Source organism: Mus caroli, unplaced genomic scaffold (genome assembly GCF_978045245.1).
Source record: "Mus caroli unplaced genomic scaffold, Mus_caroli_1 scaffold_10, whole genome shotgun sequence".
NCBI lineage: Eukaryota > Metazoa > Chordata > Mammalia > Rodentia > Muridae > Mus > Mus caroli.
In genome coordinates, this window is record NW_028227265.1 from 98986792 (window position 1) to 99014185 (window position 27394).

Below are 27394 nucleotides of genomic sequence, written 5' to 3' on the forward strand. Positions count from 1 at the left end.
GGAAGTGGCTCCGCGGAAGAAGCGTGGCTGCTTCCCCGGTCCTTGCTAACGCGGCGAGCTGAGCCGCCGGCACGATGCAGTCGGACGACGTGAGTTTCCCTTCTCTCGCCCTGGCACCCCTGGGTTTAGCGCAGCATTTCGCTCATTTAGGATTTAGTCCCGCACGCTCAGACGGCCCGTTTGTCTCCGGTTCTCTCGGATGGCGAGACTTGCAGAGCCCCGGTTTCCGATAGTGGCTTCCCGTGCGCGTGTAAAAGGCCAGGCCACCCCAGCCCCAGCCCGCCAGGTCGGCTTCCTTAGTCCCTGGTGCTTGGCAGTGAAGCCCCTTGTGCCAGCTGCCATCTGAACGGCAGTTGTCTCGGGGTGGCAAGGCGGGAGAGATGCGATGTTTAAAATCCGTGCTTAGGGAACTCCATGAGCGCTACCTCTCCAATGTTGGGCTTTTTATCTTGCTCTGCAGCCTGCCCGAGGCGTAGTTTCGGAAGTAAGACCTCGTTTGTCTATTTACAGAGTTCTAAGTACATAGCCAGTATCCAACTGGTGTAGGTTCAGTGTGATGGTTGGTTGTTAACAGTCGGGCAACAGACATTAAAAAAACAAACAAACAAACCTCTGCTCTCATGAGCACTCTGGGGATAGAGAATAACGGTACTATGAAAGAGGAGTAATGGAGAAAGAGCGGTAGACCAGTCACATTGGGCTAAAGACCCCAGAATTGGGACTGAGGCAGCCACTGAAGAGCCGTAGGAATAGTAAAGGTACAAAGATGGGAGATAGGGAAGGACTTACTACAGGAATCCAGAGGATGAGGGGGAGGCTGGATTTGATAGGCTTGCCCAGACAAGGTCAGGTAGAACCTTGAAGGAAATGGTTTCAGGTCTTTTTTAGTGGGAACTAGGGAGAACTGTTGTATTTTTTTTTTAGAAGAGCGTGAAATTGAGAGTTGCACTGGGGTATGTTTACCATCGGGATCCTTTTAGAGATGCTAAGTGGGCAGCTGGGCGCACAGACAAATCCGGTGCCCAGGAAAGAGGTGTGACCAAATGATGTATAAGAGGTCTGACCACAAAGCTGAATGATACACCCACTCCACTTCTCTCGTTTCCTACGCCCCTTACCCCTGTTAAACCCCCAATGTGTGTTTTATTCTTTGGCCCTTCGTTCTTCCCCCCTTTAACTGCTCTAGGGTCCTTCTCGGTTCTTCAGTGCCGTCTATCTAGAGATCTTTATGCTCACACATACACACACCCATATGTGGCTTTAGTGATTGCAACTTGATGCACCGTTTATATATTTTGCACCTCACCAGGTTCTGGGATGCACATTAGGGAGACATGGTAGAAGATAATAAGGTTGTGGTGATGATGGTGTGTATATCTAAGTATCTAGTGCTGTGCAGACTTGGACAATGGATAATGAACACATGTGAAAACAGTTACAATGTAAATGTGATAGGGCTCATTTTGTTGACACTATACATAAGGGCATACTACAGATGCTAGAATGTATGTATGTATGTATGTATTGAAAATAATTTGGGGGGAGTAGTTACTAACTATAAATGAACTTCTGTTGCTGAGTAATAGGGTATGATCATCATATCTGCATTTAGGTTTTTCTTGGGATTCTGTTGTTGTTTACAAGAATATATGTATTCATGTTAGGGAACGAGTGAGGCCTATTAAAAGATAGCTCTTTCTTTTCATTCCCTAAAGACCCTTTCCTCACTGCGGCACCCAGCAGTGTGCTCTGACGTGGTCCTCATCATCTTGTATGTTTGTGTTTTGGTGGTGGTGGTGGTGCTGGAGCCTACAGTGAGGGCAAGGATTGAGCCATGGAGCACCAGCTGCAGGCCAGAGAGCACGGCCTCTTTTTATATTAAACAGCATCTTTGGGGCCAGAGCAAAAGGGCTTTTTTTCTGTCTTGCAGGTAATCTGGAATACACTAGGAAACAAGCAATTTTGTTCTTTCAAAATAAGGTGAGTAGATTGCAGCCTAGACTAAAATGTGTTCTGCCACCCGCTTGATTGTAAACATTTCTTTCCTTGCATCCTAGAACCAAGACTCAGGGCTTTTGCAGAAATGAATACAGTCTGACTGGTCTGTGCAATCGGTCATCCTGTCCCCTGGCAAATAGTCAGTATGCTACCATTAAAGAAGAGAAAGGTACGGGAGCTACACGACAATTTATAAACGGATGTCCCTAGCCTCTGTAAAGAATAATAATAAAGCTGTCTAACTTCTCTTCAGGGCAGTGCTACCTGTACATGAAGGTTATAGAGCGAGCAGCTTTCCCCAGGCGTCTCTGGGAACGGGTAAGACTCAGTGAGAAAACTGTAGTGACCATTGGGCAAAAGCAAAATTGCCACATAGGCCGTCTCTGCACCTGAAAGCCACCCTCATCGATGCTGGGCTGACAGTGAAGGCCTAACTTGATTTGCCCTTCCTCCTCAGGTTTCCCTTTCTGTTCCACAGGTCCGGCTTAGTAAAAACTATGAAAAAGCACTGGAACAAATAGATGAAAATCTGATCTATTGGCCCCGCTTTATCAGACACAAATGTAAGCAGAGGTTTACCAAGATAACCCAGTACCTGATTCGAATCAGAAAACTTACACTGAAGCGACAGTAAGGACCAACTTGTTTGTTTTTGTTTTTTTTTGTGTTGTTGTTTTGGGTTTTTTGTTGTTTTTGATTTGGGGGGGGGGTGTTTGTTTTTTTAATTTTTTGAGACGGGGTTTCTCTGTATATCCCTGGCTGTCCTGGAACTCACTCTGTAGACCAGGCTGGCCTTGAACTCAGAAATCCACCTGCCTCTACCTCCCAAGCGCTGGGATTAAAGGTATGCGCCAACACTGCCCTGTCTATTACTATCTGTGGACCATGTCACAAACAATGTTTTCCTCCTAAATTCAGCTATGGTGAAGCTTTGATGATATGCCAAGAAAAACTTTGGATTAAAGGTGTGTCCAGTGGTCCTGCAGGATTTTAAAACAGAATATGTGATAACCCTGGCTGCCTGGAAATTCTGTGTGATTCCCTGAGAAAAGCTAAAATTATTTAAAATGTGATTAACAGGGAGCTGGGCGTGGTGGTGCACGCCTTTAATCCCAGCACTCAGGAGGCAGAGGCAGGCAGATTTCTGAGTTCAAGATCAGCCTGGTCTACAGAGTGAGTTCCAGGACAGCCAGGGCTACACAGAGAAACCCTGTCTCAAAAAAAGACAATAAAAAAAGGAGTGTAAAGATGAAGGCTTTTTTATTGAGACTAGCAGAGCATATTAAAGATCATGTGAATCTTTTTCAGAAAATTCATTTTTCTTTGTTCATTGAAGCATTGATGTTACTATAGTGAACCTAAAGTAAACAGAAATGACCACATTAAATACATGTCAAGGGGACTGTTGTCGTTAAGATCACTAACTGTTCTTCCTGAGGTTCTGAGTTCAGTTCCCAGCAACCGCCACAGATGATGGCTCACAACCACCTGTAACTGGGTTCTGATGCCCTACATAAAATAAATAAGCCTTAAAAGAAATACATGTCAAAATACCTGACTTGGTACAGGGTTAAGACAACATTTCAGCTTGTAGTCAATCTGGCCTGGAACTTACTCTGTAGCTTTCAACTCAGAGATCCCTCTGCCTCACCCCCCATGGTGAATTACTGGTGTGAGCTGCTACCTAGGCTGTAGAAACAAACGTGTGCATGTGCCAGGCACGTGTTCAGTCACTGAGCTGTACTAGCGTCTGAATATCTAGGATCTTACATACTATATGGATCTAAGCAGCAAAAAATCAATTCTAATTCTTTTATCTTTAAACTGAACCTGAGTTTTCTAATACTGTGTTTGGTTTCTGCTAGGAGGAAGCTTGTTCCTTTGAGTAAGAAGGTTGAACGAAGGGAAAAACGAAGAGAGGTAATAAGCTGTGTTTCTATATTATGTAAGAAAGTTGTTTTTTGCATGTGATTCATAATAACGTGTCACTAATGGGGCAGTTGGCCTCTTTGTTTCTCCAGATTTTTAAGATTTTAACTGAAGGCTGAAAATAGGTACTCTAAGGTGTTTGAGTATAATAAAAAGAGTATGGACAGCTCTATCTAAAGGTCTTCAGGTCAAAACGTTCCATAATTTAGACTTTGACACTTTCTGTCTTATACTTACATTACCTTTTGCAGCGTTTAGACAATATCTTTAGCCTTATGGCTATTTTGGTTATATTATTTAGAAAATCAAAGCGTTCGATTGTGAGATTGCTTTTGTTTTTAACAAAACAGAAAACTGGATACATGTTGATCTCAGATTAAGCTGCTCTCAAGTAACCTGGGTGGCTTGGTTCCTAAGGATGGTGATGGTAATGTGCATGGAGAAGGCCTGCTCTTCCAGCTTTGCCCAGAGCATAGTCAGGCCATCTCACAGATAGTGACAGTTGAGTTGAGCTGGGCTTCAATGGACCTACACTTGGGAGTTGGCTCTTCCCAACAGGTCCATCTGCAGTCCTTCTCAGCGTTTGCCGCTCTGTTCTGTCCTTCTGAGGAACACCTTCCTCCGGAATAGTTGTACTTTTATTCTCACTCATCACATGAAACTTTCTGTCTCAAATGTACTATTTCATCGGTGTCCAAGACAGCTTCTTGCTCTGTGACCTAAACTGGCCTGGGATTACAGGTGTGTATCACCACACACAGCTTATGACTGCAGACTGCAGTCATTGTCAGTTTTTTACTCTTTGCTAATCATGCACCCATTTTTATTCAAGACCAGCTAGTAAGTTTCCATATTTCCTTACTCTCAAACATTCTTGCAGATGTTTCAGAATAAATATACTTTTTCTGTGTGAATTCAGAGGGCTCATTATTAAGTACTTTCTGAACTTCTTTTTTATCCACCTAATGTATTTCTTACTTAGTGTGTTTGCACTGCATACATGCATGGCATAGCATGCATGTGGAAGTTGGGTGACAGTCCTCAGGTTCCTTACGTTCTGTTTGAGAGATCTTTCCTGGCTTGAACTCTGTGGGCCAGGATCTTTTCCACAAGCTCCTAGGGCTCCACCTCCCTATGCCTCCTCTCTTGCTATTGGCCCCATTACAGGTGCATGCCATCACGCCTGGTTTTCCACATGTGTTCTGATTGCTCAGACTCAGATCCTCACATTGGTGAACCAGGAATTTCACCCACTGAGCCATCTACCTTGGCCTATGTGACATTCTCAAATGGATATAAGCCAGTATGTATAATACATCTATCAAGGGTTTGTTAGAAATTCAGAGTGCTGTTGCTAAAGTCATAAGAATTATTTTCATTTTATTTACTTGATACATTTATGCAAATTATAGAAGGGAACTTCTAATTGAAAAGCTCCCAAGAGGCTTTGAGAGAGAAAGAAGTGTATCTGGCTAGAAAAGCAAAAGCCTTGCTAGTATACAATCACGTCATACCGTTATTAAACATAGAGGACTGTATGTGTACAGGCTGGAAAGTGAGTCCTGATGGAGTAACGGTCTTTTCTTACAGGAAAAAGCATTAATAGCTGCCCAGCTGGACAATGCTATTGAGAAGGAATTGCTGGAGAGACTGAAACAAGATACGGTGAGAAACCTAGTAGTGTTGTGACAAGTGTTTCCTTACCTGCTAGGAAATACGAAAAGTGCAGTACTTTTTCAAATATCCCAGATAGCCTTTGCACCCCAGTTTGTCCACAGAGTAAAGCAAGTCTGTGTAGGCCTATCTTCCTGATGAGACTTTCCTCTTGGCTGCTATCTCTAGTTGATGTTTCCAAGTTGTGTATAAAAGCATCCTAACAGTCATAGGTTTTGGTCTTCTGGGTTTCGTTTTGTTTTCCCCTGCCCATGCACAGCCTCCAGGCATAGACCTGACTTGGGGCAGCAAGGGGATGAAAACACAGGCAGAAAGCTGTGCTGAGATGGACTGGGAAGACAAAGCTGAGTCTCTTGGATGTTTGGCAGCATTTTATTATACAGAGCTGACTCTCAGGGAGACAGGTTATTTCATACAGCCGAACAAGGGAATGGCTTATTATAGATAAATAAGGATGCAGGGTTTTTTTTTTGTTTTGTTTTTTAAAGATTTATTTATTTATTATATGTAAGTACACTGTAGCTGTCTTCAGACACTCCAGAAGAGGGCATTAGATTTTGTTACGGATGGTTGTGAGCCACCATGTGGTTGCTGGGATTTGAACTCAGGACCTTTGGAAGAGCAGTTGGCACTCTTAACCACTGAGCCATCTCGCCAGCTCCAGGGATGCAGGTTTATGGATACTACTAGGTTGAGGAGACAGGTTTAACTAGTCTCAGTAGTATCTCTAGTGGGAATACTTCATGGGAGAGGCTGAACTATGGCACATTTTCTCCACATCTTGTCATCGTTTGCACTGAGACCAAGGGTGGCTTTGCCATCCCTGGGGAGGAGGCTTTGCTATTGGAGTCTGGGGCTCTGGGGCCCTTGGTATATAGTCATTCAGCACCCCACTCATTTGGGCACCTTCCCCACTCCCTAGAGTGTATCTTGTTGTTTTGAGTCCATAGCTAATGATATCCCACACTGGCCTTAGATTCAAAAGATGTAGCAAAAGATGAGGGTGAATAAGTGTCTGTCACCATGTCCGGTGTGAATGATGTTGGTGTTGGACCTGAGAATTTAAATGTGTTGAGCTTCGCCCCAGCCTCAATGCCTAGAGCTTTTGCTTCTGTGTAGTTCTCTAATCTTTTAAGGGTCATTAAAATAAAAAGTCTCTTTTTAAAAAATGTCACTATTGCTTCTCAGCTTAGATTATTAATGACAAAAGCATTCTGTAGCTAGGCTGGAAAACTATAGAAATATACTGCATTACTGTTCTCTTACTTGGCCCCTGGTTGTTGAGCAGAGGAACTTGGAAAGGTGTGATACTCAGGCATAGTTAAAGGTGGTCTGTGTTTGTTCTTCAGTATGGCGACATCTACAACTTCCCCATCCATGCCTTCGACAAGGCCCTAGAGAAACAGGAAGCAGAAAGTGACTCTGAAGAAGAAGAAGAAGAAGATGAAGACGAAGAAGAGGTGAATATGGTTTGTCTTGTTTTGAAACGTAGTGACCTGCAGACCTCATGTAATTCAGAGGCGACATTATTTCTATCACCTTTGTATCTCGTGATGATTCTGTGTTGACTTTTACATGCGTCCCTGATTTTTCCTTTTAATTTGTATGTGTTAACCTTGAGAGTAATAGGTTTTGGTGGCTGTGTGTGCAGACTGACTCACTTTATGGAACGAGGTAAACCTAGATGTTAAGACTTGATCTTCAGTACCGTTATTCCTAACCCAGTGACTGTTTCCTTCTAGGATGTGGGGAAAAGAGAGTTTGTAGAAGATGAGGAGGTGGAGGAGAGTGACCTGAGTGACTTTGAGGTGAGCTCTGGGACTAAGAATGGCTTGTGGCCATAGCAAGGAAGGGGGGCTGGGGGGGTTGAATCTGAACACAGGAGCAAAGGAACAAACGCATGGTTCTGAACCAGCTGCGCAGTGAGGGGTGTAGGAGAAGACTTGTACTTTCCCTGGTCTGACTCTGTTTCTACATATTAGGATATGGATAAACTGAATACTGACAGTGAGGAAGACCAGGATGATGAATCCTCCAATGAAGAAGAGGCTCATAAGGCTAAGCACAAAGGCAAAGCACCCTTGAAAGGACCTTTGCGGAAAAAACGGGCCTATGTGGAAATAGAGTATGAACAGGAAACAGAGCCCATGGCCAAAGTCAAAGCCACATGAGTTCCCTTCACACTGGCAGCTGTGCTCTTGTGTGTTCTGTTTCCTAAAGTATTTATATTGTTAATATTTATGTCACTTCAGTGGAGCCGGAATCTGGAGTGAGTATGAAGAGCCTTGAGTTGAGAGGCGTATTTTTATAACACATGCTGCAACAGCTTGAGCCCAGGAATTCATCAGCTCCTAACAGATGAATTCCTGGAGCTGGAATGGCACTGCCTGTAAATATTTCTAAATTACTTAGAAATGTCAGGATTGCAATTTTTTTCTTACTCAGCTTTTCTTATGTGGACAAATGGAAGAGATAAAAATTTCAACTTATAATATTTTAATACAAAAATGGATTTTTACCCCCATAACTCCATCCGTGTGATCTGGGATAAGGAGAGCAGCCTTTCCTGCTGGTTAGCCATCTTCAGTGTCATCGCCAGGAGAATGTGCAGAGCCCTGCTGTACCTTCCTGATGCAGCTCACCACTGTGTTGTCTTCACAGGATACTGCAAGTTTAGCCAGAAGACCCTGAAACATGAGAGCAACGGGCATTGATTTCTGTAAAGCCTGTTTCCCCACAGCCTTTATTCTTTTGTCACATACTCAAAAGATAGAGACTGCATGGCCCTAGGGGAGGGTGCCTCCATCAGAACAGGTGTTAACTGAAAACTGTCCCATGCTTGTAAGTAGTGGGCTGGCCCGGAAGAACCTCCTTCATTCTAGTCAAAACAACCTCAGTGGACCTTTGGCTGGAAAACAGACCAACGCAAGGGCTGCCGTGCCATGGCCAAACAAACTGAAAAACAGCAAGCCACGCTCTAGCTCTACATATTTTGGGGTATGGATTTCTTTTCATGTTCCTTTAAACTGGAGACTTCTAATTGTGGTAAAAATGAGAAATTAGTCTTTGATTTTCATATAAATACACATAGACACCACAAACTGGTCTTGAGAATTTTGTGGAATATGAACCCTAGGAAGCATTTCCTACTAGTTAAGCATATGGAAAATGGGAGCTCGCTCAGTGGGATGAACATGAGGAGCCGAGTTCAATCCCATGGTTAAAGCTTGAGTCCTCAGTGAGAAGCATGCACTGCTAATCTCGGAGGGAGGGAGGGAGGGAGGGAGGGAGGGAGGGAGGGCTAAGCAAGCAGATCCTAGGGCTTACCAGGCAGGCGAGCCAGCCAAGCCTGCGAACAAAATAGGGGTCCTGTCAGTCTCAAAACTGAATTTTATAAAGTCTTTGTAGCTTTTGCTTGTTCGTTTTGATCCTCTTTTTGCTCCAAATGGTTAAATAGCATTAAAAGAGCTCAGCCTTCGCACCAGAACTTAAGAGCACTGGGGTAAGACCTAACACCCTCTAAGCTCATGGCCAACCTAGTTGGGCATACAAGGTGTGAATTACAACCAGCCGCTGGCATTACCTAGGACCAACTGACACAGCTGCAGATGCATGCCTTACCTTCACCTGCCCCTGGGAACAGTGGTCCAGGAGAATCAGGCAGTCTGTGGCTTCCTGGAGCATTGTACTCTTAGCGGCCTCAGTTGTGGGGATCGTGTCCCTTGATATATCACACACCAGTTTCAGGAGAGCCTTCAGTAAGACCACAACTCTGCAGGAAATTCTAGAATTGGGAAGAAAAGACTTCATATTCCAAACTGGAATGTTAAACTTAGGAGACTTGGTCCAGGCGTGGGAAAACTGAAGTCAAATGTTTGCTATCTCATTGCTGAAAACAAGACTAAACAGACTGCAGATCATTAGCCCCAAAGTTCCTGTTATTTCTACAGCACTCTGCCTGTATGCACACATTGGGATGTTAAAGAAACAGGTCAGTCTCTGCCAGTTTCAGAGCAACCAGGGCTACAGTGAGACCCTATTAACAAAAAACAGAAAACCTGTTTCCTGCCAAAGCTTGATTCCCCAGCATGAGCTGAGAATGAAGAGTCAGGATCTCTCCTGTTCAAGCCTCCCCACACACACACCCTTTTTCAAATCAGAGGTAAGGAAACAGCTGGCAGTCCTAGAACTTTAAGCCTGGATTTAAAGCGTCTGCAGGTAGTGATATGTGCTCATAATTCCAGCGTGTGGCAGCACACAGACAGGAGGATCTAGAACTTGAGCTTTCCTACAGAGCAAACCTTGCCTTAAAAGAGAAATCAGGATGACCAAGTCAGTATTACCTCAGGCGCCTTGCCTGCTTTTAAGTCTAGCATATTCTAAGTGTTAATCCTTTTGATGAAATGGACACAGTATTCATTCCATGACATTCCGACTGAACTTATCAAGCCATTAGGTCATAGCCTTTAACTTGATAAATTTTATAAACTAAACTTTAGTGAAAGGTGGAAAATAACATGTACTGTGGGAAAATATAAACAAGCCATATTTCTGCCTAGAACTGACTAGCAAAAACATTGCCATCCTTCCTCTCAAACTGTTCAGTTGTTTCCCTATGGCTTGTATTTCTCTAGCCATTCATACAGTCGGCTGCATTTACCACTTCCTATGCTCGGCCTTATCCTCCCTCTACTTCCTTCCTTAGATGTCTTTATCCTGTGAAGGCCCAATATAAAATTAGCTTCATTCAGTTTCACTTACACATCTATTTATTCTCTGAATACTCAGTACCTAATGAGAGGTACTGAGTGCTTCAGGGATACATAATAGATGTGTTGTCTATCCTCCTGTACTTGAGTGGGGGACAAAGATAACAGGTGAAGAAATGGCTAACATTTCCATTTTGTGCAAGAGAGCTGTTAGGTGACTAGACAGTTGAGGTTCTAGTTTACTCCTGACAGCTTCGAGCCACATGTCTTCTAAACAAGCAGATCCTAAGTTCGCATCTAATCACTGCCCTGACAAATGTTGAATGGCTGTCCTGAAGACCTCTTGAGATGAACACAAACATGCTTATTGAAGCACTTCTAGGTTGCCTTTCTAGGGAGGAGCAGTGATAAGGATCAAACCTGCTGTCTATACTAGGCAAGTGCTCTCCCACATAACCAAAGCATCGGCCCTAATGCTCCTTTAGTATTTGGATAGAAATTATAACTACACTCTGGGAAGACAGCCCATCTGTGTAGCATGTTGAACAAGAATGGACCCCATAGACTCATATTACCTGAGTACCTGATCCTCAGGTGGCGAAGATGTTTGGAAAAGTTTAGGAGGTGTGACAATAGGGATGAGCATTAAGGTCTTAACTTTCATTCCCAGTTCTCTGTTCCTTCATTCTTTGTGTCTCAGGATGTGAGCTCTCAGCTTCTGCCCCACAGCCATACCTGCCTGTCTGCTGCCAGGATGGTCATGGACTCGAACTTCTGTAAATTGTGTTCATCATAATATCTTACCATAGCAAAAGGAAATCTGAACTGTTTTCCAATTTCCATGACCATAAATTTGTTATTTTGTGATTTTCTTTCTACTCCACCACACACGTACACACACACACACACACACACACATATACACACATATACATATATATATATATATATATATAATCTTTTTCTTGAGACAGGGTCTATGTTAGCCCTGGATGGCCTGAACCTTGCTATGTAGATAAAGCTGATCTCAATCTGCCTCCTGAGTGTTGGAATTAAAGGGTTGTGACACAATGCCCACCCAGCCTTGGAACTTCTAAGAAAGAGAAGTGATTTAATTGTGATAGAACGTAGAACTACTAGTGATGAAAAAGGCTCAGATGTAAACATCTGAAGTAGCCGTGTATTCTAGAAACGAAGAGAGTGAAAAGGATTCAGATGCATTACACGTCCTGAATAGTTTTATCTGGGTAAGTTCTGAAGAGAAAATAAGCTAAAGCATGCATGCCCTTTTAGCACATCTGTCAGCTTGGATGCTATACCTGGGCCAAGCATACTGCATGACAAGTTTCAGGGTTTCCAGTATCTTCAACCTAGTTTCATCTTCTGGTTCATCATAAACCTCCAGATAACCAAGGATAACTTGTTCCAGCCTCTTCAAGTGCCGGACAGTTAGGATCCCCAACCTACAAATAAAGAGAAAGCGCCATGCTGAGAAGTTGAATGTGGGGTATATGCCAGAGCAGAGGCCCAAGCACTCACCTCTTCACGAAAGCTGGCAGGTGTCTGGCATAGGTCCTCCGTAGGAGGAGGCGGTGCTCTGGCTCCATGTGGGTGAGGATCAGCTGTAGCACTTCATGACAGTGTGTGGTGACTCGAACTGTATCTCCCTTCCAGTGCAGAGCCTTCTCTAGGACAGGGAATAAGTCTAAGAGGCACAGGAGCACAGCCTGCAAGAAAAAGAATGAAAAAAAACCATAGTTCACTAATTATTTGCAGTCACAAAATCCCTGATTTTGCTAAGATCTTCATTAATGTACTGTCCCCAGGGCACATCACAGAATTCTAAAAGATAACTAATGTTCACGATCCAAAGTACTACAAATTTTCAAACTTCTTCTCCAGAACTGTTCTTTAGTCATCTATGAGATGAAAGAATGGGATCTAGGTCTAGAGTCCTGTAGACAGTGACACATGGCAGTTATGGGCTCTCTGCATGACACTGCTCCACAGAACCTAAGATGGTCCTGACTCCTTATGGCGTCCAAACATTCCCTCTGAGCACTCTGGGGGTCTCAGGCTTTTCTAGGTGCTTCAGAATTTAAAAAATCTCCTTTCTCCAACATGTTAATAAAATTTCTGAGAATAAGTAGATTCTCAGTGCCCAAAATATTAAAGATACTAAGCACAAAAAGCAAAAAGGGGGGCCTGCTGGATAGGGTGTTGTGCATCTGCCATCCCAGCACCTAGTGGCCAGGATCACTGAAAGCTCCAGAGCACCCTGGGCTAGGATCAGACCCTGTCACAAAACCCAAAACCAACGGGTAGAAGAGGCTCAGTGTGCACGCGCCTTACATGTGACGGCTGGGATTCAATCCCAGCACAAAGGAAAACTTTCAGTAGTCTTCACTGTTTCCCCCTCCTAACAAAGTCCCTTTTACCCCTCATAAACATATCTCCTGCAACTCCCACTGCTCCCTAAAGTCACTTCCAACCTCACTAGTTGACTGCTACTGCTGGTCACACACTACAGCCCTTGTAATACAGCTTTGGTGTGTTGTACATACACAGAGAGATGTGTGCACAGTCATATATTTACATTAATGTCTTCCAAGGAGTTTCAAGCCAGAAACACTTTCTGAGTTACTTATTCTTGGGACCTACCATAGACACATACTAGATATTTACATACAAGGGATTTCAAATACTTGTGTTCATATGGAGCAACCCAGAGGACGAACATTTAATATAAACATACCTACCCCCAAGCGGCATGTAGCTTACATGCATGCAGACAAAACCCGGGCTGCTCTGGCTGCTCAGGGAGGTGGATGTCTGCCTGACATTCAGATGTCAGGTCCTTCAGTCAGGCGGCAGCTCTCAGTCGCCCTAACTTTCCAAGGGGAAACAGCTCTAAACTGTTCCTGCTTACATAATAGCACCCGTACTCAGGCCAGAGCCCAGACAGTCAGGAGCAAATCTTCCCATACCTGAATGAGGTGGTGCTCAGGCATGTACAGGTGATTGAAGAGGGCGTGGTACAGAACCTGGGCTCTGTTGTACTGCAGCAAGTCCGCAGCTGGCTGCAAACACACAAGTTAGGCCGTTACAAGTTTCCCAAAGGGGCAAAATCTTTAACATCGTTGTTAATTAGATCTGAGTACACAGAGACTCAGTAAAGCCACTCTCGACTTCTGCGAGGATTTTAAAAGTTCCATATTTCAGAAGAGTCTCCTTCAGTAGCATTTTCTACATTTTGCTATAAACTCTTGAGTTCTGATTATTTTTGTACTTGAAAGTTACAGGCTAATTTCTATAGGTGATTTTGCTTTTTTATCTTTTCACATTTTTTTCATAATTAAGCATGATCTTTTTACTTCTATGATTACCCTTTTATTTATATTACCAGCACAATATTATTTCTACTAGGTTCAGAGAGAAAAAAAAAATATATTTGGAGAAAAACTATAAATAAGTGAATTATATGACTTAACATGAAAAAAAAGCTACTTATAAAGACAAAAGGATAAAGCAAAAACAGATCAGAAATGAAGAGCAGCCATGGGTGAGTCGGCTGTCCGTCAGTGCAGGCCCGAGCTGAGGAGCTTACCACATTAACCACAATGTGATGGAGGCACTGGACACCCAGGATTTTATTCTCCGTCTGATAGTCATCTGAGATGAGCAAAGACGGAGGAAGTGTCTTTTCTAGATGCTGATTCAGCCAGGGCTGAGTGACTTGTTGGAGAGTCCACGAGAAAACATGTTTGACAGCAGGATTCTTCTTCCAGGTTTCCCTGAAAAGACACATGAAAACCACACTAAGTGAATGGCACAGCATTAGCAAAAATAATCAGTTGAAGCTTAGCAAGATTTTCTTCTTCTCTTCCTCCTCTTGTCTTTAACGGATTTTATACATATACATGTATCCGTATTTGTGTATCTCCGATACAACTCTTGGTTTTTTCAAATGCATTTTATGATATGAAATAAAATAATTTACATATCTTATATTATATACACTTGACAGTTGCCCAAACGTGGGGTAATATAGGCTTATCCAATGAATAGCAGCCATGCATAACTACAGCTATGTAAAAGACCTGTGCGATCAGCAGCAGTCGTGTTGTGGCTGATGTGAAATGTGCTGAGAAGGGAGAGAGAGAGATGAGCAGAGGCATGTCACCACTTCAGTGTCAAAGGAATAGAGAACTCAGAGCACGAGTGACAACTTAGAGCTTATAAAAGGAACTGCACATCTGACTCAACCTCCTTAAAACCCCGTTGTATAACAGGTATATCCCGTTAATTACAAATAATAAAACAAGATTCACGGATGCTATCTGACCTGGTCCTACTCACAGCAATACAAAGAAAACTAACTGGACCCAGTGTTGCACCCCTGTAATCTGAAGTATGTGTATTTGAGGAAGCTGAAGCAAGAGGATCTCTCCCAGTCAAGGCCAACATGGATTACATAGGAAATACAAAGCCAGCCTATAATCATGTCTTAGTAAGAAAAAGAAAGAGGGACTAGTTTAAAAGCCTTTTAACTCTAGGTTTATTTCACCTCATCATTCTGTAGCCAGAGGACTGGGGATCTAGCTCAGTTGGTAAGGTGCTTGTCTAACATGCACAAAACCCTGGGCTCAATCCGCAGCAGTTGCACGCACCAGGCATGGTGAGACACTTGCCTGTAAGCCCAGCACCCGGAAGCAGGATCAGAGATTCAGGGCCAACATCCTTGGCTACAGGAAACGCTGCCTGAAGGGACCAGAGAGAAGGCTCCGTGGTCAAGAGCACTTGCTGTTTCTCCACAGGATCCATAGTTAGATCCAAGCAACCATGTCAGGTAGCTGTCAATGTAAGTCTTGCTCCAGGGAATAAGACACCCCTGGCCTCTTCAAACACTTGCAATCTCATGCAGACACATACCTACATGTAATTAAAATTAATAAAATCCTCTTTTTAAAGGAGTGTTCTTTTCTTTTTTTTTTTTAAAAAGATTTATTTATTTTATGTATATGAATAAACTGTAGTTGTCTTCAGACACACCAGAAGAGGGCATCAGATACCATTACAGATGGTTGTGAGCCACCATGTGGGTGCTAGGAATTGAACTTAGGACCTCTGGAAGAGCGGTTGGTGCTCTTAACCACTGAACCATCTCTCCAGTCCAATAAAATCCTTTTTTAAAACAACCTGCCTTGGGCAGGTGTGGTAACACCCACAGAGATCAGAGGCAGAAAAACCTCTGTTAGTTCCATGCCAGCCTGGTCTACGTAAAAGTTCCAGGCCAGCCAAGGGTACACAGTGAGACCATATCTCAAAATAAGTGAATAAAATATAAATAGATAAAATTAAGACCTGGCTGAAAAACAAAACAAAACACTGATAGCAGTCTAGTTCAGCCCACTTACTACAAATCGTTTTCAGTTTCATCCCAATTATTATTCCTTATAATCACTTTATCCAATAATTATGAACAAGTTAGAAGTCCCTGTATTTAAATTCATGCTGAAAGACTGGGTCTTCTCCAAATACCCATGGGTACTTAGCATAAGATACTCGATTCCATATAAATGGGACAGAATCTCCCATATCTATTGTCAGAATTTCCAGTTCCCCAAGGCAGTCGTTCGGTGGAGAAAATGGAATTTGAAGACTTCAGTTCTAATCTTGAATTTGCTGCTATCTGATTTCCTCATCTCTAGTAAGCCACAATCGTTCTGGTCCTTAAGAAATCTATTATCTCAGCACCCCTATCTGCCTGATAATAGTGAAAAGTGCATTACTCACTTATTCAAATGGGGCTTAAGAAGCCCCAAGACCACAGCAAATCTCCCTCGATCGTCTTCATTTTCTCCGCATAGGAATCCTGCCACAGAACTGCATTCAGTAACTCTAAGCAATAAAGACAGCACCTCACCAGCAACATGCTGAGATGCTGGACTGGTCCATGGCTGCTTCAATCTGTGTGTGATGGCAAAAATATACACGGGTCCTGACATGTGACGGAGGCCTGTCTTCCACGCTGGGCAGTCGGGAGAACTCTTGGCAGCTTCAACCTTCCCCAACAGCTTTAGAAACAATGAGCCAACTTCAGTCGCCTTCTCGGGCACTTCGGGATGCTCTTCGACCCCATCTGCCTTCTCCTCGGGTGCTGCGAACTTCTCCAGGGCTCTCACCACCTGCCCCAGGATCTCGGGCATCCCCCGGAGGGATCCCCCACTCCCACTCCCCTCAAAGAATCTGTCACCTTCGGCGGCTTCTATTAAAGCGCCGAAGTCTTTAAGAGCGACATTTCTTACGCTGTCCTGTCCTGATGACTCTGGGCGGCTGAGACGATGCAGAATCCTGGAGAAGGCTGGTTCGAGGGCCGGGGGAGAGCCCTCTGCAGGCTGGGAGCAGCCGACCTCCGACTTCTCTTTGGCGCCGTCCAGCTTCATTCCTAGTCGCACCCGAGGGGCTGGGCTTCCCCCCCGCGCAGGGACAGAGACCAAATGGGGATGGTGTCTGGAGTCTCGGAGGGACGGTCGTCCGGGGCTCGGTGTCCCCCAATGAGCAGAACTAAAACCAGGCACAGCTAAAAGGCGAGCTGTCTCACTGTCTTGACACAAGGATCGAGTGTCAATCCACCCAGTAAAGTGGGTGTAAGAAGAGAGCCTCAAGCCGGGCAGCTGTGGCGCACGCTTCGGGAGGCAGAGGCAGGGAGATTTCTGAGTTCGAGGCCAGCCTGGTCTACAAAGTGAGTTCCAGGACAACCATGGCTATACAGAGAAACCCTGTCTCGAAAAAAAAAAAACAAAACAAAACAAAAAAGGAGAGCCTCAAGCTCTAACACGTGGCGAAATTTGTCTTTCCGAAAACTCAAAAACGAAAAAAAAAGTTAATTTTAAAGGCAAACTACTGAACCATGACACCAAAAAGGCTCCCGAAACCTAGCGCTCTTCCAGTACAGTAGCTGTATTCCGCAACTTCCGGCCCTGGAGAGCATTGTAGCCGTAAAGCAAAACTAACTTCCGCCAGCGGAGCCGCAACGCTTCTTTCTACGACTCGCGACCAGAAAGCAACAAACAGTCCGTCAGAGAAGGAAGGGGTAAAAGGTGGAGCCCTGAAAGATATATTTGCATAATTCAGCGTTCGCTCATTAAGTTTGTTCCTGATTTCATCTGCTAGGCTAGAAACAAGAGAATTCTCGCAAAATCCTAGTAACAGTTTGTAATTGTACTCGATTTTGTGTGCAAAAGCTAAATAGAGCGGCAGCATATTAATCACCCTCTCTGAAAAACTGGTGAGACTTACTCGATACTTCGCAAGCTAGCACTACCGCTGATCCTTTCTGGTTCATAAAGCGTGATGATTGGGTGTTCACGCTATTGCGTGACATGTGCCGCCCATAAACCTTGTTACGACGTGGGCACATTACCCGTCTGATATGAACTTAGGAGGGTCCTCCAGTTCTGGTTCTTGTGTAGATATGAGATATGTCCTGTGTGTTTACTTCTTGGTTCAGGCAGGTTGGATTATTGGTTAGGTAGTGGAAAGGGTCCAGGGTACCTGGGGCTATACCTAAAGTACATTCCATTCCTAAGAGAAACTGAAAGTGACAGAAATTCACTTCTTTCTAAGAGTTGTTTTAAATTATTACTCTACTGTGTATAAATGCTTTGTTCACATGTGTATTTTTGTACCTGGTGCCCTCCTGGTCCCCGCAGAAGCCGGAAAAGGGTGTCCAGTTCTCTGAACTTGAATTTCTGGAGGTTGTTAGCCATGGTATGCTCTTAACTGAACCATCCTTCCACTCCAAGACATGCTCTTCTTAGTGTTACACCATTTGCCACTACACTACCAGTGATGCCTGTGTGGCTTTTTTCCCCCCTTCACTTCTCTGTGTGACCTCTTGCAAACGGCAACAGCTCAGATCTCTATGTCTTAATTTCTGTATTGGGGGAAACAAATGTAGATAATACTGGTCCCCATCTCTTAGGACTGTTGGGACAATTTTTAATGTACATAAATGCCGGGAACAATATCTGATCAGCATAAAGTTCATAAGAGGTGTTAGTTCCCATTGTTATGCAACAGCACCAACATTAATTTACATTTCTTCTTTCCAAGAAAATCTGGTGATTAGAATTCTAACTCGGAACCTCTTACTTCTGGCTTTCCCCACTCTGACCAATTGGTGGCACTCTGATCAATCACTGCTAACCACTTCCAAGAGAAACCTTCCCTTAACAAAAGCAGCTTGAGGCCAGTCAAGAAGAGGTTATTGTGTCTGTACTGTGTGGGACGTTTCTCTTCTGTAGCTTGTGCCCTTTGTGTCCAGTGGATCCAGACGCCTTTTAGACTTGAGGAGTGCTCTGTATTGTTGAGATCTCTCGCTGGGTTTCCCAAAGCCCGAGCCAGCCATGCCTTTACTTCTAGTGCCTGGCACAATTTAGTCAAAGCAACAAATGTATCCTGAATGCCCCATGTCCACGCACAGAGGACAGGCTGAATTGACCACCCACACAATGCGGTTACATGGAGCTGCGTCCACACAATGCAGCTTGGTGCAGCTGCCATGAGGGAGAAAAAGCAGTCTCTGTGTAACACCATGGAACTCTGGGAATATAGATAGGTGGGAGGGGCAGAGGGGAGGAAGGGTAGATAGATGCTCTCTTGTAAGAAAGAAGGAAAAACAGAGAGCAAGATATATGCATTTCTTTGTGTATTAAAGTAGAAATGGAAGGTAAATAACAAATGTATAAACAGTTATGTGCCAGGAAATAACAGAATGAAGGAATGGAAGCAAGATCTCTCTGTGTGTACTTTTATCGCTTTAACTCGGAAATCATGTGAAACCCTTACATGCTTATTTTTAAGAGAAAATCAATCAGGTGTGGTAGCGCATGACTATAATACCAACTTGAAGGAGGCTAAAGCAGGAAGATCCAGGCTAGCCTGGGCTAAACAGTAATATGTCTCAGTTGGGAGTGTGTTTGCACAGGCAATGGACTAGAACCTCCAGCAGGACAGGAGACTGGGGATAGGGTGTGTGCCTGTACACCTAGCACTGGTGAGGTCAAGGCAGCAGGGTCAGAAGTACAAGGCTAGTCGGGGCCACACGAGACTCAAAATAAATAGAGAATGAATAAGTGAATGAATTGTCAAGTCGCATCCCCTAGAGTGGCACTGAAAACGTTTGGCAAGGATTTGGGGAGACGGTACGTAATGCCCATGTGGCCCCGCATGAGGTGGTGTAGCTGCTGCAGGACAGTCTGACAGTTTCTCTGCGAAGTAAACGGGGTCAACACAGAGCTGAACCAGATTCAACAATTGTCTTCATTGATGTATAGCCAAGAGGACTAAATTCTTGTACCAGTACAAAAACTTGAACATGAATGTTCGCAGCCACAATTTTCTTAGGCCATGGGATCAGTTCACAGAAAAAGAGATCAATGCTATCTGTAGCTTATATTACCTTAATGACCATATCAAAGGGGGTCCCTGGGGTGGGCCTGTTGGGAGATAGTCGAAACTGTGAGCTATGCATGATTTGCCTACCAGTCATGCATTACGAAGACAAATACTTGAGACTATTCCTAAAACGAGGGAAAGATTATTTTGGCTTGTGGTCTCAGGTGTTCCCTGTCTTTGTGCTGGTGGTAACACAGTAGATCACAGTGGGGGGAAAAAAAACCAGAAAATGCTGCATCTGGGAAGAAAGAGAGTCAAAGACAGACAGACAGACAGGCAGGCAGACAGACAGACAGACAGACACACGGGGAGGGGGCAGAGTGAGAGGAACAGGGGCTTTGACTAGGACCAGATTTCTAGTGTCTCCTTTGAACACAGCCCTCTGTTGATGTAAATCCTTTCTCCTTACTTACTTACTTTAGGCCTTACTTGTAAAGCTTCTACCATGTTGTTGTGGTGCCACAAGTAGAGTCTAAGCCTTTAACATATGGGCCTTTGGGGTTAGAGTTTATATCCAAACAAGCCTATGACGTAAGTGACCACACTGCTGTGGAATCCTTGGATGATGGGCCACAGGCCCAATGTTCTAGAAGCTGTGAAGCTGTGGAACAAACCCCTTTTCTTCATCAGTTAACTACCCAGATATCTTGTTATGATAACAAAAGCTAGCACAGTGAAGGAAGGGTGAAAGAAACACACGATGGGAGCTTACTTAGATAATAATAAATGAAAGATCTTGGTTTCTTCCGTGCTGTTTGATGAGAGTGCTTGGTGCTGGGAATTGACTTTGTGCTGAGTTTACCCATGCTGAGCACATACTGAACTACACTGTCAGCTATAAGTGACATTCTGATGCATATGACAAAATGGAAGAACCTTCAAGACAAAACAAATAAACCAGTGACAAAGGCACATGCTATATGATTCTACTGACTCGAAATACCCAGAATATGCATACCAATCAAGGCACAACATAGACCAGTGGTTGCTAGGAGATGGGAGAGGGAAACGGAGGATGGCTGATAATTAAGGAGTTTTCTTTCAGGATGCTAAAAACGTTGGGGATGTGATGGTGATTGCCCAATCCTGCAAAAAATTTAGTGAATATAGAATGGAATATAATGGTTTGTATATTAAATTTTAGTTTAAAAGTGGTAATGGACCATTGAGACATCTTCTTAGGTGTGGAACATGATGGAACCCCCATAACAGTGGAAAGAGAATCAAGTAGTTATAGGTAACAATATGAGCCTGGACCACAAGGAAAATAAGTAGCTTCCAGCTCACACAGCAAGAACCCAAGATCAAGCTCCTCGGAGGAACATTCTCCGACCCTTTCTTTTTTCAGAGATGTAGTGCTAAATAGAGTAACCTTGCAAAACAGTGCTTGGACAATGCCCAAGGTAATAAGGGACCTCGTGTATAAGACAGCACTTTAATAATATATCAGGGCTGGGTTTGTTCAGATTCATGCACAGGTCAACGCTGCAACCCAGACTTACAGCACAGGTGGACCTAGAGGGAAGAGTGAATAGTGTCAATGCAAGGGAAGGAGGACTGAGCAGAAGATGGAGACAAACAAGCCAGGAAAAGTATGATCTCACATCTTACAAGTCATATATATGACTATACTGGCTAATTTTGTGTCAACTTTGACACAAGCTGGAGTTATCACAGAGAAAGGAGCTTTAGTTGGGGAAATGCCTCCATGAGATCCAGCTGTAAGGCATTTTCTCAATTAGTGATCAAGGGGGAAAGGCCCCTTGTGGGTGGGACCATCCCTGGGCTGGTAGTCTTGAGTTCTATAGGAGAGCAGGCTGAGCAAGCCAGGGGAAGCAAGCCAATAAAGAACATCCCTCCATGGCTTCTGCATCAGCTCCTGCTTCCTGACCTGCTTGAGTTCCAGTCCTGACTTCCTTTGGTGATGAACAGCAATGTGGAAGAGGAAGCTGAATAAACCCTTTCCTCCCCAAGTGCTTCTTGGTCATGATGTTTGTGCAGGAATAGAAACTCTGACTAAGACAATGACATACATATCTATCCAAAATATGTATGAGTGCCATCTTGGATAAAGGGGTTAAATGTTAGGTATTTCCTTTAACAGGGAACAAGACTACAGTCACTTGTTAAACATTTAGCAAGACTTCCCAGCCTTCCTGAGGACTGACACAACAAGTTTGGGCTGCGGTGGAACACATTTGTCATCTCAACACTTGAGAAGTTGGCGAATGACGGTCTGAAGTTCAAGGCCAAGCTCGACTGCATTCTCTCATCAAACTATTCTCCAAAAATAAAAATCTAAAATGAATGCTGAACCCAGATGAAAATATCTTCATAAGGAAAGACAAAAATGAAAGAAAGTAAAAAAGAACAACCTAGTTTCTTTGTTTTCCTGAGAATAACAACCACGGGGACTGAAGCACAAAATTATTCCTGCTTTGGCTGTTAAGGTCTCCGTGGCCCAAACTTGGTTTGTCACAGATTTCAAAACACTGTGAGACGAGACAATGGCTGTAGAATAAATCCCTCAGCCTCACTTGCTCTGAGTTATCTGTCACTCTCCCCAATTTTAGGTCCCCCATTTTGTACTGTCTGTGCAACAGTATATATAATCCATTCGCTTTGCTGTGGGCATCATCCGACATGGGCATCATGATGGTGGCAATTGCTTTTTTAGGAAATCAGAGGAAATTCACATAGGCTGACAGCAGGGACCCTTCACTTGTGCCAACACTTCAACCTGAGAGAGTTACTGGCACCAAGTTCCCAGCATGCATTCTGTGGAGAGCATACAGTATAAGCATCCACAGACCATGTTTCCTTCACTTCCTTCCTATCGCCTTGTAATGTGTTTCTTGGGCAGGGAAACAGGATGCATAGGCTTTGTCAGGGCTGCAGCATTGTCTTTCTTTTCTTCTTCTTCTTCTTCTTCTTCTTCTTCTTCTTCTTCTTCTTCTTCTTCTTCTTCTTCTTCTCCTTCTCCTTCTCCTTCTCCTTCTCCTTCTCCTTCTCCTTCTCCTTCTCCTTCTCCTTCTCCTTCTCCTTCTCCTTCTCCTTCTCCTTCTCCTTCTCCTTCTCCTTCTCCTTCTCCTTCTCCTTCTCCTTCTCCTTCTCCTTCTCCTTCTCCTTCTCCTTCTCCTTCTCCTTCTCCTTCTCCTTCTCCTCCTCCTCCTCCTCCTCCTCCTCCTCCTCCTCCTCCTCCTCCTCCTCCTCCTCCTCCTCCTCCTTCTTCTTCTTCTTCTTCTTCTTCTTCTTCTTCTTCTTCTTCTTCTTCTTCTTCTTATCAGAGCTGGCACTAGACCCATAGTGAAAACTGCAAATTGGGCCAATTCAGGATAAAAGGTCTCCCTTCTATGGCAACTGTACACATTAGGTCTCATTCTCGTTCCTCTGTTCCCTCAATCGCTCTTTTTAAAAGAATTTTTTTTATGATTGTGTGAGTATTCTGTGTGCATATATGATGCATGCCAGAAGAGGGCATCAGATCCCATCACAGACGTTTGTGAGCCACCATGTCGTTGCTGAGAACTGATCTCAGGACCTCTGGAAAAGCAGAGGTCCCTTTCTGGAAGAAACTCTGAAACATAGCTGTTCCCACTCTTCAGATCACCCTGTCTTGTAAGTACCCCTAAATATTACCCCTAAATATCACAAGGGAGGGGTGCTTCAGTTTTGGGGCTCCTACCTACTAGCTTGAGCCTCCCACGGGTCAGCTTAGTTTCAGGGACTGCCGCATGGTGTTGCTGGGGAAACAAACCTGGTCTGGTAGCAGGACAAAACAACCCCTGTATCAGTTTGCAAATGGGACTGTGAACTCTTTAATGTTCTTAGGATTTCTGTTGCTGTGAAGAGACACCGTGACCACAGCAACTCTTACAAAGGAAATGATTTAATGACGGCTGCCTTACAGTTCAGAGGATTAGTCCATTGTCATCATGGCGGGAAGCATGGTAGCGCGGAGGCAGACATAGTGCTGGAGAGGTAGCTGAAAGTTCTTTATGTGGATGGGCATCAGGGAGAAAGAGTGACACTGCAAACAGCTTTGGAAACCTCAAAGCCCACTCCCCACAGTGACACACTTCCTTCAACAAGGCCACACCTCCTAATAATGGCACTTGCTGTGTCTACAGAAGCCAATTTCATTCAAACCATCACAAACATTAATTGTAAAGACTGCTTTGGGATCAATTATTTTGAAGAATATACTAGTGAGCAGGGGCTGTGCTCTGTATATAGTGGGGAGGTGGAACCCATAGCAAAACAGCAAGTTGGACCCATACTTATTCATGTGACCCTCTGCCAGTCTCCACAGTGCATTGAAATAGGTAAGGCTGCTCATATATGTTGCAGGACAAAGGTTGGAGTTCAAAGGAAAGTTAAGGGTTGAAGTGGCAGGGTCTGGAGCCCCAGGGAAGATGGGTAAGAGGGCTTATAGCCCAATATGACGAGCAGATAAGAGGGACAGAGCTTGAGGTCAGTAGTGGTTGGCCCACAGAACCCCCTAACACCCTTGAGGAAGGTGTACAAGGAACGTATCCTCGTTTGTTTGTTTGGTTTGGTTTGGTTTGGTTTGGCTTTTGAGGCAGGCTTTCTCTGTGTAATAACCTTGGCTGTACTGGAACTGGCTTTATAGACCAGGCAGGCCTTGAACTCACAGAGATTCATCTGCTTCTGCCTCCCAGTGCTGGGATTAAAGGCACTCGGCACACCTATACCCAGCTCATCTTCTGCCTTCTAATGCAGTTAATTGTAACAAACTAAGTAAAGATAGCTTTCTAAAACTGCCGCCAAAGTCAATAACTGACAAAAGTGGAGTCAAAGTTGGACAGAACGGGACCCCACACCCACACCCTAACTTAGTGGACAGTGCATAAACAGTGTGTGATTATCTCTCTAGTTGGGCCAAGAAGTCATGCCTGGAATGTAGAGCCTCCCACTGTCTCCACCCATGATAGCCAGAGCTAACCAATCCTTATAGCAATTACCCCCATCTCTGCTGGGACTCTATAAAACTTCTAGGCAAGATACGGCTTCTTCCTTTTTGGAAACCCCAGCCTCTGTCTGGAGTTTCCCTGATTTTCCTGTAATTTCTCACGAGCCTTCAGTGCTTCATTTTTTTTCTCTGGAATTCTCTTTAACTCGCTTTCATTTTGCTACTCCCACGGCAGTCCACAGCTTTAATCTTCAATGGTGAAAAACAAAAACACAAAAACAAAACCAAAAATCCCTCAGGGTCACAATCCCTGGCTGTTATGTGGTGACTGCGCCTGGCCCCCGAGATCCTTACACAAACAACCTGACCCTTCTGGTGACTGTTCTGTTACTCGAAAGCCCTTTACCACCAATTGCCTAAAATTTGTGTCTGTGAAATGTGTAGAAGAAGCACATTAGAATCAGTGAAACGGGGGGCCGGGGGGACTGGAGAGATGGCTCAGTGGTTAAGAGCACTGACTGCTCTTCCAGAGGTCCTGAGTTCAATTCCCAGCAACCACACAGTGGCTCACAACCATCTGTAATGAGATCTGATGCCCTCTTCTGGTGTGTCTGAAGACAGCTATAGAGTACTCATATACATAAAATAAGTAAGTCTTTGAAAAAAAAAAAAAAAGAAGAAGACGAATCAGTGAAACAAAACCTTCAAAAGAGTGCTGCTAGGGCTGGAGAGATGGCTCACTACTGAAGAGCACTGGCTGCTTGAACCAGAGGTCCTGAGTTCAATTCTCAGCAACCACATAGTGGCTTACAACCATCTGTAATGGAGATCCGATGCCCTCTTCTGGTGTGTCTGAAGACAGCAACAGTGTACTCATATACATATATAATAAATAAATCTTAAAGAATATTTTTATTTTTTTTTAAAGAAAAAATATTTTTTAAAAAAGAGTGCTGCTAACACGAAATGTCCATCAAACTAACCAAGGGGCCTCCATATTGAAACCAAGCAAACTCGACTTTCTTTTTTTGTTTGTTTGTTTTTTTGAGACAGGATTTCTCTGTTAAGTCTTGGCTGTCATGGAACTCACTCTGTAGACCAGGTGGCCTCAAACTCAGAAATCCACCTGCCTCTGCCAAGTGCTGGGATTACAGGCATGCGCCACCACTGCCCGGCTAAACTCAGCTTTCTTCCCTTTGATGGCTGCTCATTTCATCTCCCGTGGGCCTCTCATCTTCGAGGCTCCAGGATTTCTTAGATTCCTTTTAGCCCCAGCCACCATTTTGTGTTTTCCATTAACTCTTTTTAGTGTAGGACCCGATCTACTCAAAAGCTTGTCCTTCCAAGGGGGCAGCTCCTGCCGTCTGCTTCTACTGAGTAGCCTACTCTGGTTGTCTTGTCTTCGCCTCCTGTCTACCAGCCATTCCCTTTATTGTACCCAATGCTCAGTTTCATCGAGGACATGATCTCCCTGGTGATTCCTCTCAGCAACTCCGTTATTTCTCTGCTCTACAAAATGTCTTAAAAATACAGAACAACAAACTTTCCCATGGTGTACATGACTGGTTTTCCATCAGTCATTCCCTATGACCAAGGTTCTCTTTAATCAGAGAAACTTGACAGTGGGTTATGCCTCTCAAATATTTAGAACTTTACAATGAATTATTTTTGTCTTATTTTCCTAGCCTTATCTCCATGCTAGGCAAGTGATTTTCCACTTAGCCACGGCCTCAGCCATATAGTATAGCTTTTTAATGCCATTTTTGCGAGGTCTAACTTAGAGGCAGAGCTCACGGTTAGCATGCACAAGGAAAATAACCAGGACCTAGAAAGTGTCCAAGTCTGCATCTAGTGGACTGCTTGTTCTTATTGTGTAAGCTTCTGCGGACCAATGGGAGGCCTCACACAGTGCCCACTGAGATATGTCCTCTATCCATGGCTCTCTTTTTGCATCATTTAATTTATTCCTCTATGCCCCCCCTTTTCTGGGTTAGGGTGTAGCTCACGAAAGGTTGATTTGTTATAAATTTCCCCATTTGCTTTACCCTGGTGGCTTTAACAGAACCATCCTGTGGTCGTTGCTCAATTTCATCATTTTATTAAGATCATGAAATGGCAGTTTCTAATTTTATGTCCTTTGGCATCCTTCTACCGGGAACGACTCTTTCAATAGGACTTTGCATCTGTAGCTAGTTAGTTGATCACCCTGAGTATAACTTGCATGGGGGAGGCAGGAAAAATGCTTACTTCTTTCCTGAAGTTTACAGTAATGAGCATAGTGTCCTAGTGCCCTTCAATCAACACCCAGAATTTGCTCACTGGGCTTCCTGTCACTCTCATCTGGTCTCAGGGAACTCTGTAGTTGTCATGAGTTTTTCCCAAAAGTTACACTGTTTGCCCAGATGATTGCCAATGGGAATCTTTTCATTTTGGCGACCGTGTCCCTGTCACGTAATCTTGAAAAGCTTCCTGGATTTCCAGCAATGGCAAGATTACATAGGCCATTTCTCCAAAGAGCCCTGGCACTTTCTGAGAGGAATGTTTTTTAGAAGCGACAGCTGAGCACTGAGATGCTGTTTCTATGAGGCTTTCAGTTGATTTCCCTCTTTGGCTTCACTAGCCATTCCTGTGGACACATCTAAGAAATACTCTCTTTTTAGAAATATATATATATATATATATATATATA

General features: G+C 44.0%; 2 protein-coding genes and 1 non-coding gene across 3 annotated transcripts; 2 read left to right on the forward strand and 1 right to left on the reverse strand.

Annotated features, from left to right (window-relative positions):
- Positions 1–2: 2 nt before the first annotated feature.
- Mak16 (MAK16 homolog) lies at positions 3–8126 on the forward strand. The gene is made up of 10 exons (XM_021170524.2): positions 3–89; positions 1931–1980; positions 2058–2167; positions 2252–2316; positions 2477–2628; positions 3864–3918; positions 5518–5592; positions 6951–7061; positions 7344–7409; positions 7584–8126. Exons 1-10 carry the CDS (start codon positions 75–77, stop codon positions 7770–7772), a joined length of 888 nt encoding a protein of 295 aa, XP_021026183.1. The 5' UTR covers positions 3–74; the 3' UTR covers positions 7773–8126.
- Positions 5624–17280, reverse strand: Tti2 (TELO2 interacting protein 2). The gene is made up of 8 exons (XM_021170523.3): positions 16107–17280; positions 13918–14104; positions 13298–13390; positions 11850–12037; positions 11630–11773; positions 9223–9385; positions 8180–8288; positions 5624–6995 (listed from the first exon to the last, which is right to left on the reverse strand). Exons 1-8 carry the CDS (start codon positions 16754–16756, stop codon positions 6913–6915), a joined length of 1617 nt encoding a protein of 538 aa, XP_021026182.2. The 5' UTR covers positions 16757–17280; the 3' UTR covers positions 5624–6912.
- Positions 17281–17642: 362 nt separating this feature from the next.
- Positions 17643–17746, forward strand: LOC115031851 (small nucleolar RNA U13). Its single transcript, XR_003837496.1, has one exon. It is a non-coding gene; the product is annotated as a small nucleolar RNA U13 (small nucleolar RNA).
- The last annotated feature ends 9648 nt before the right edge of the window (positions 17747–27394 follow it).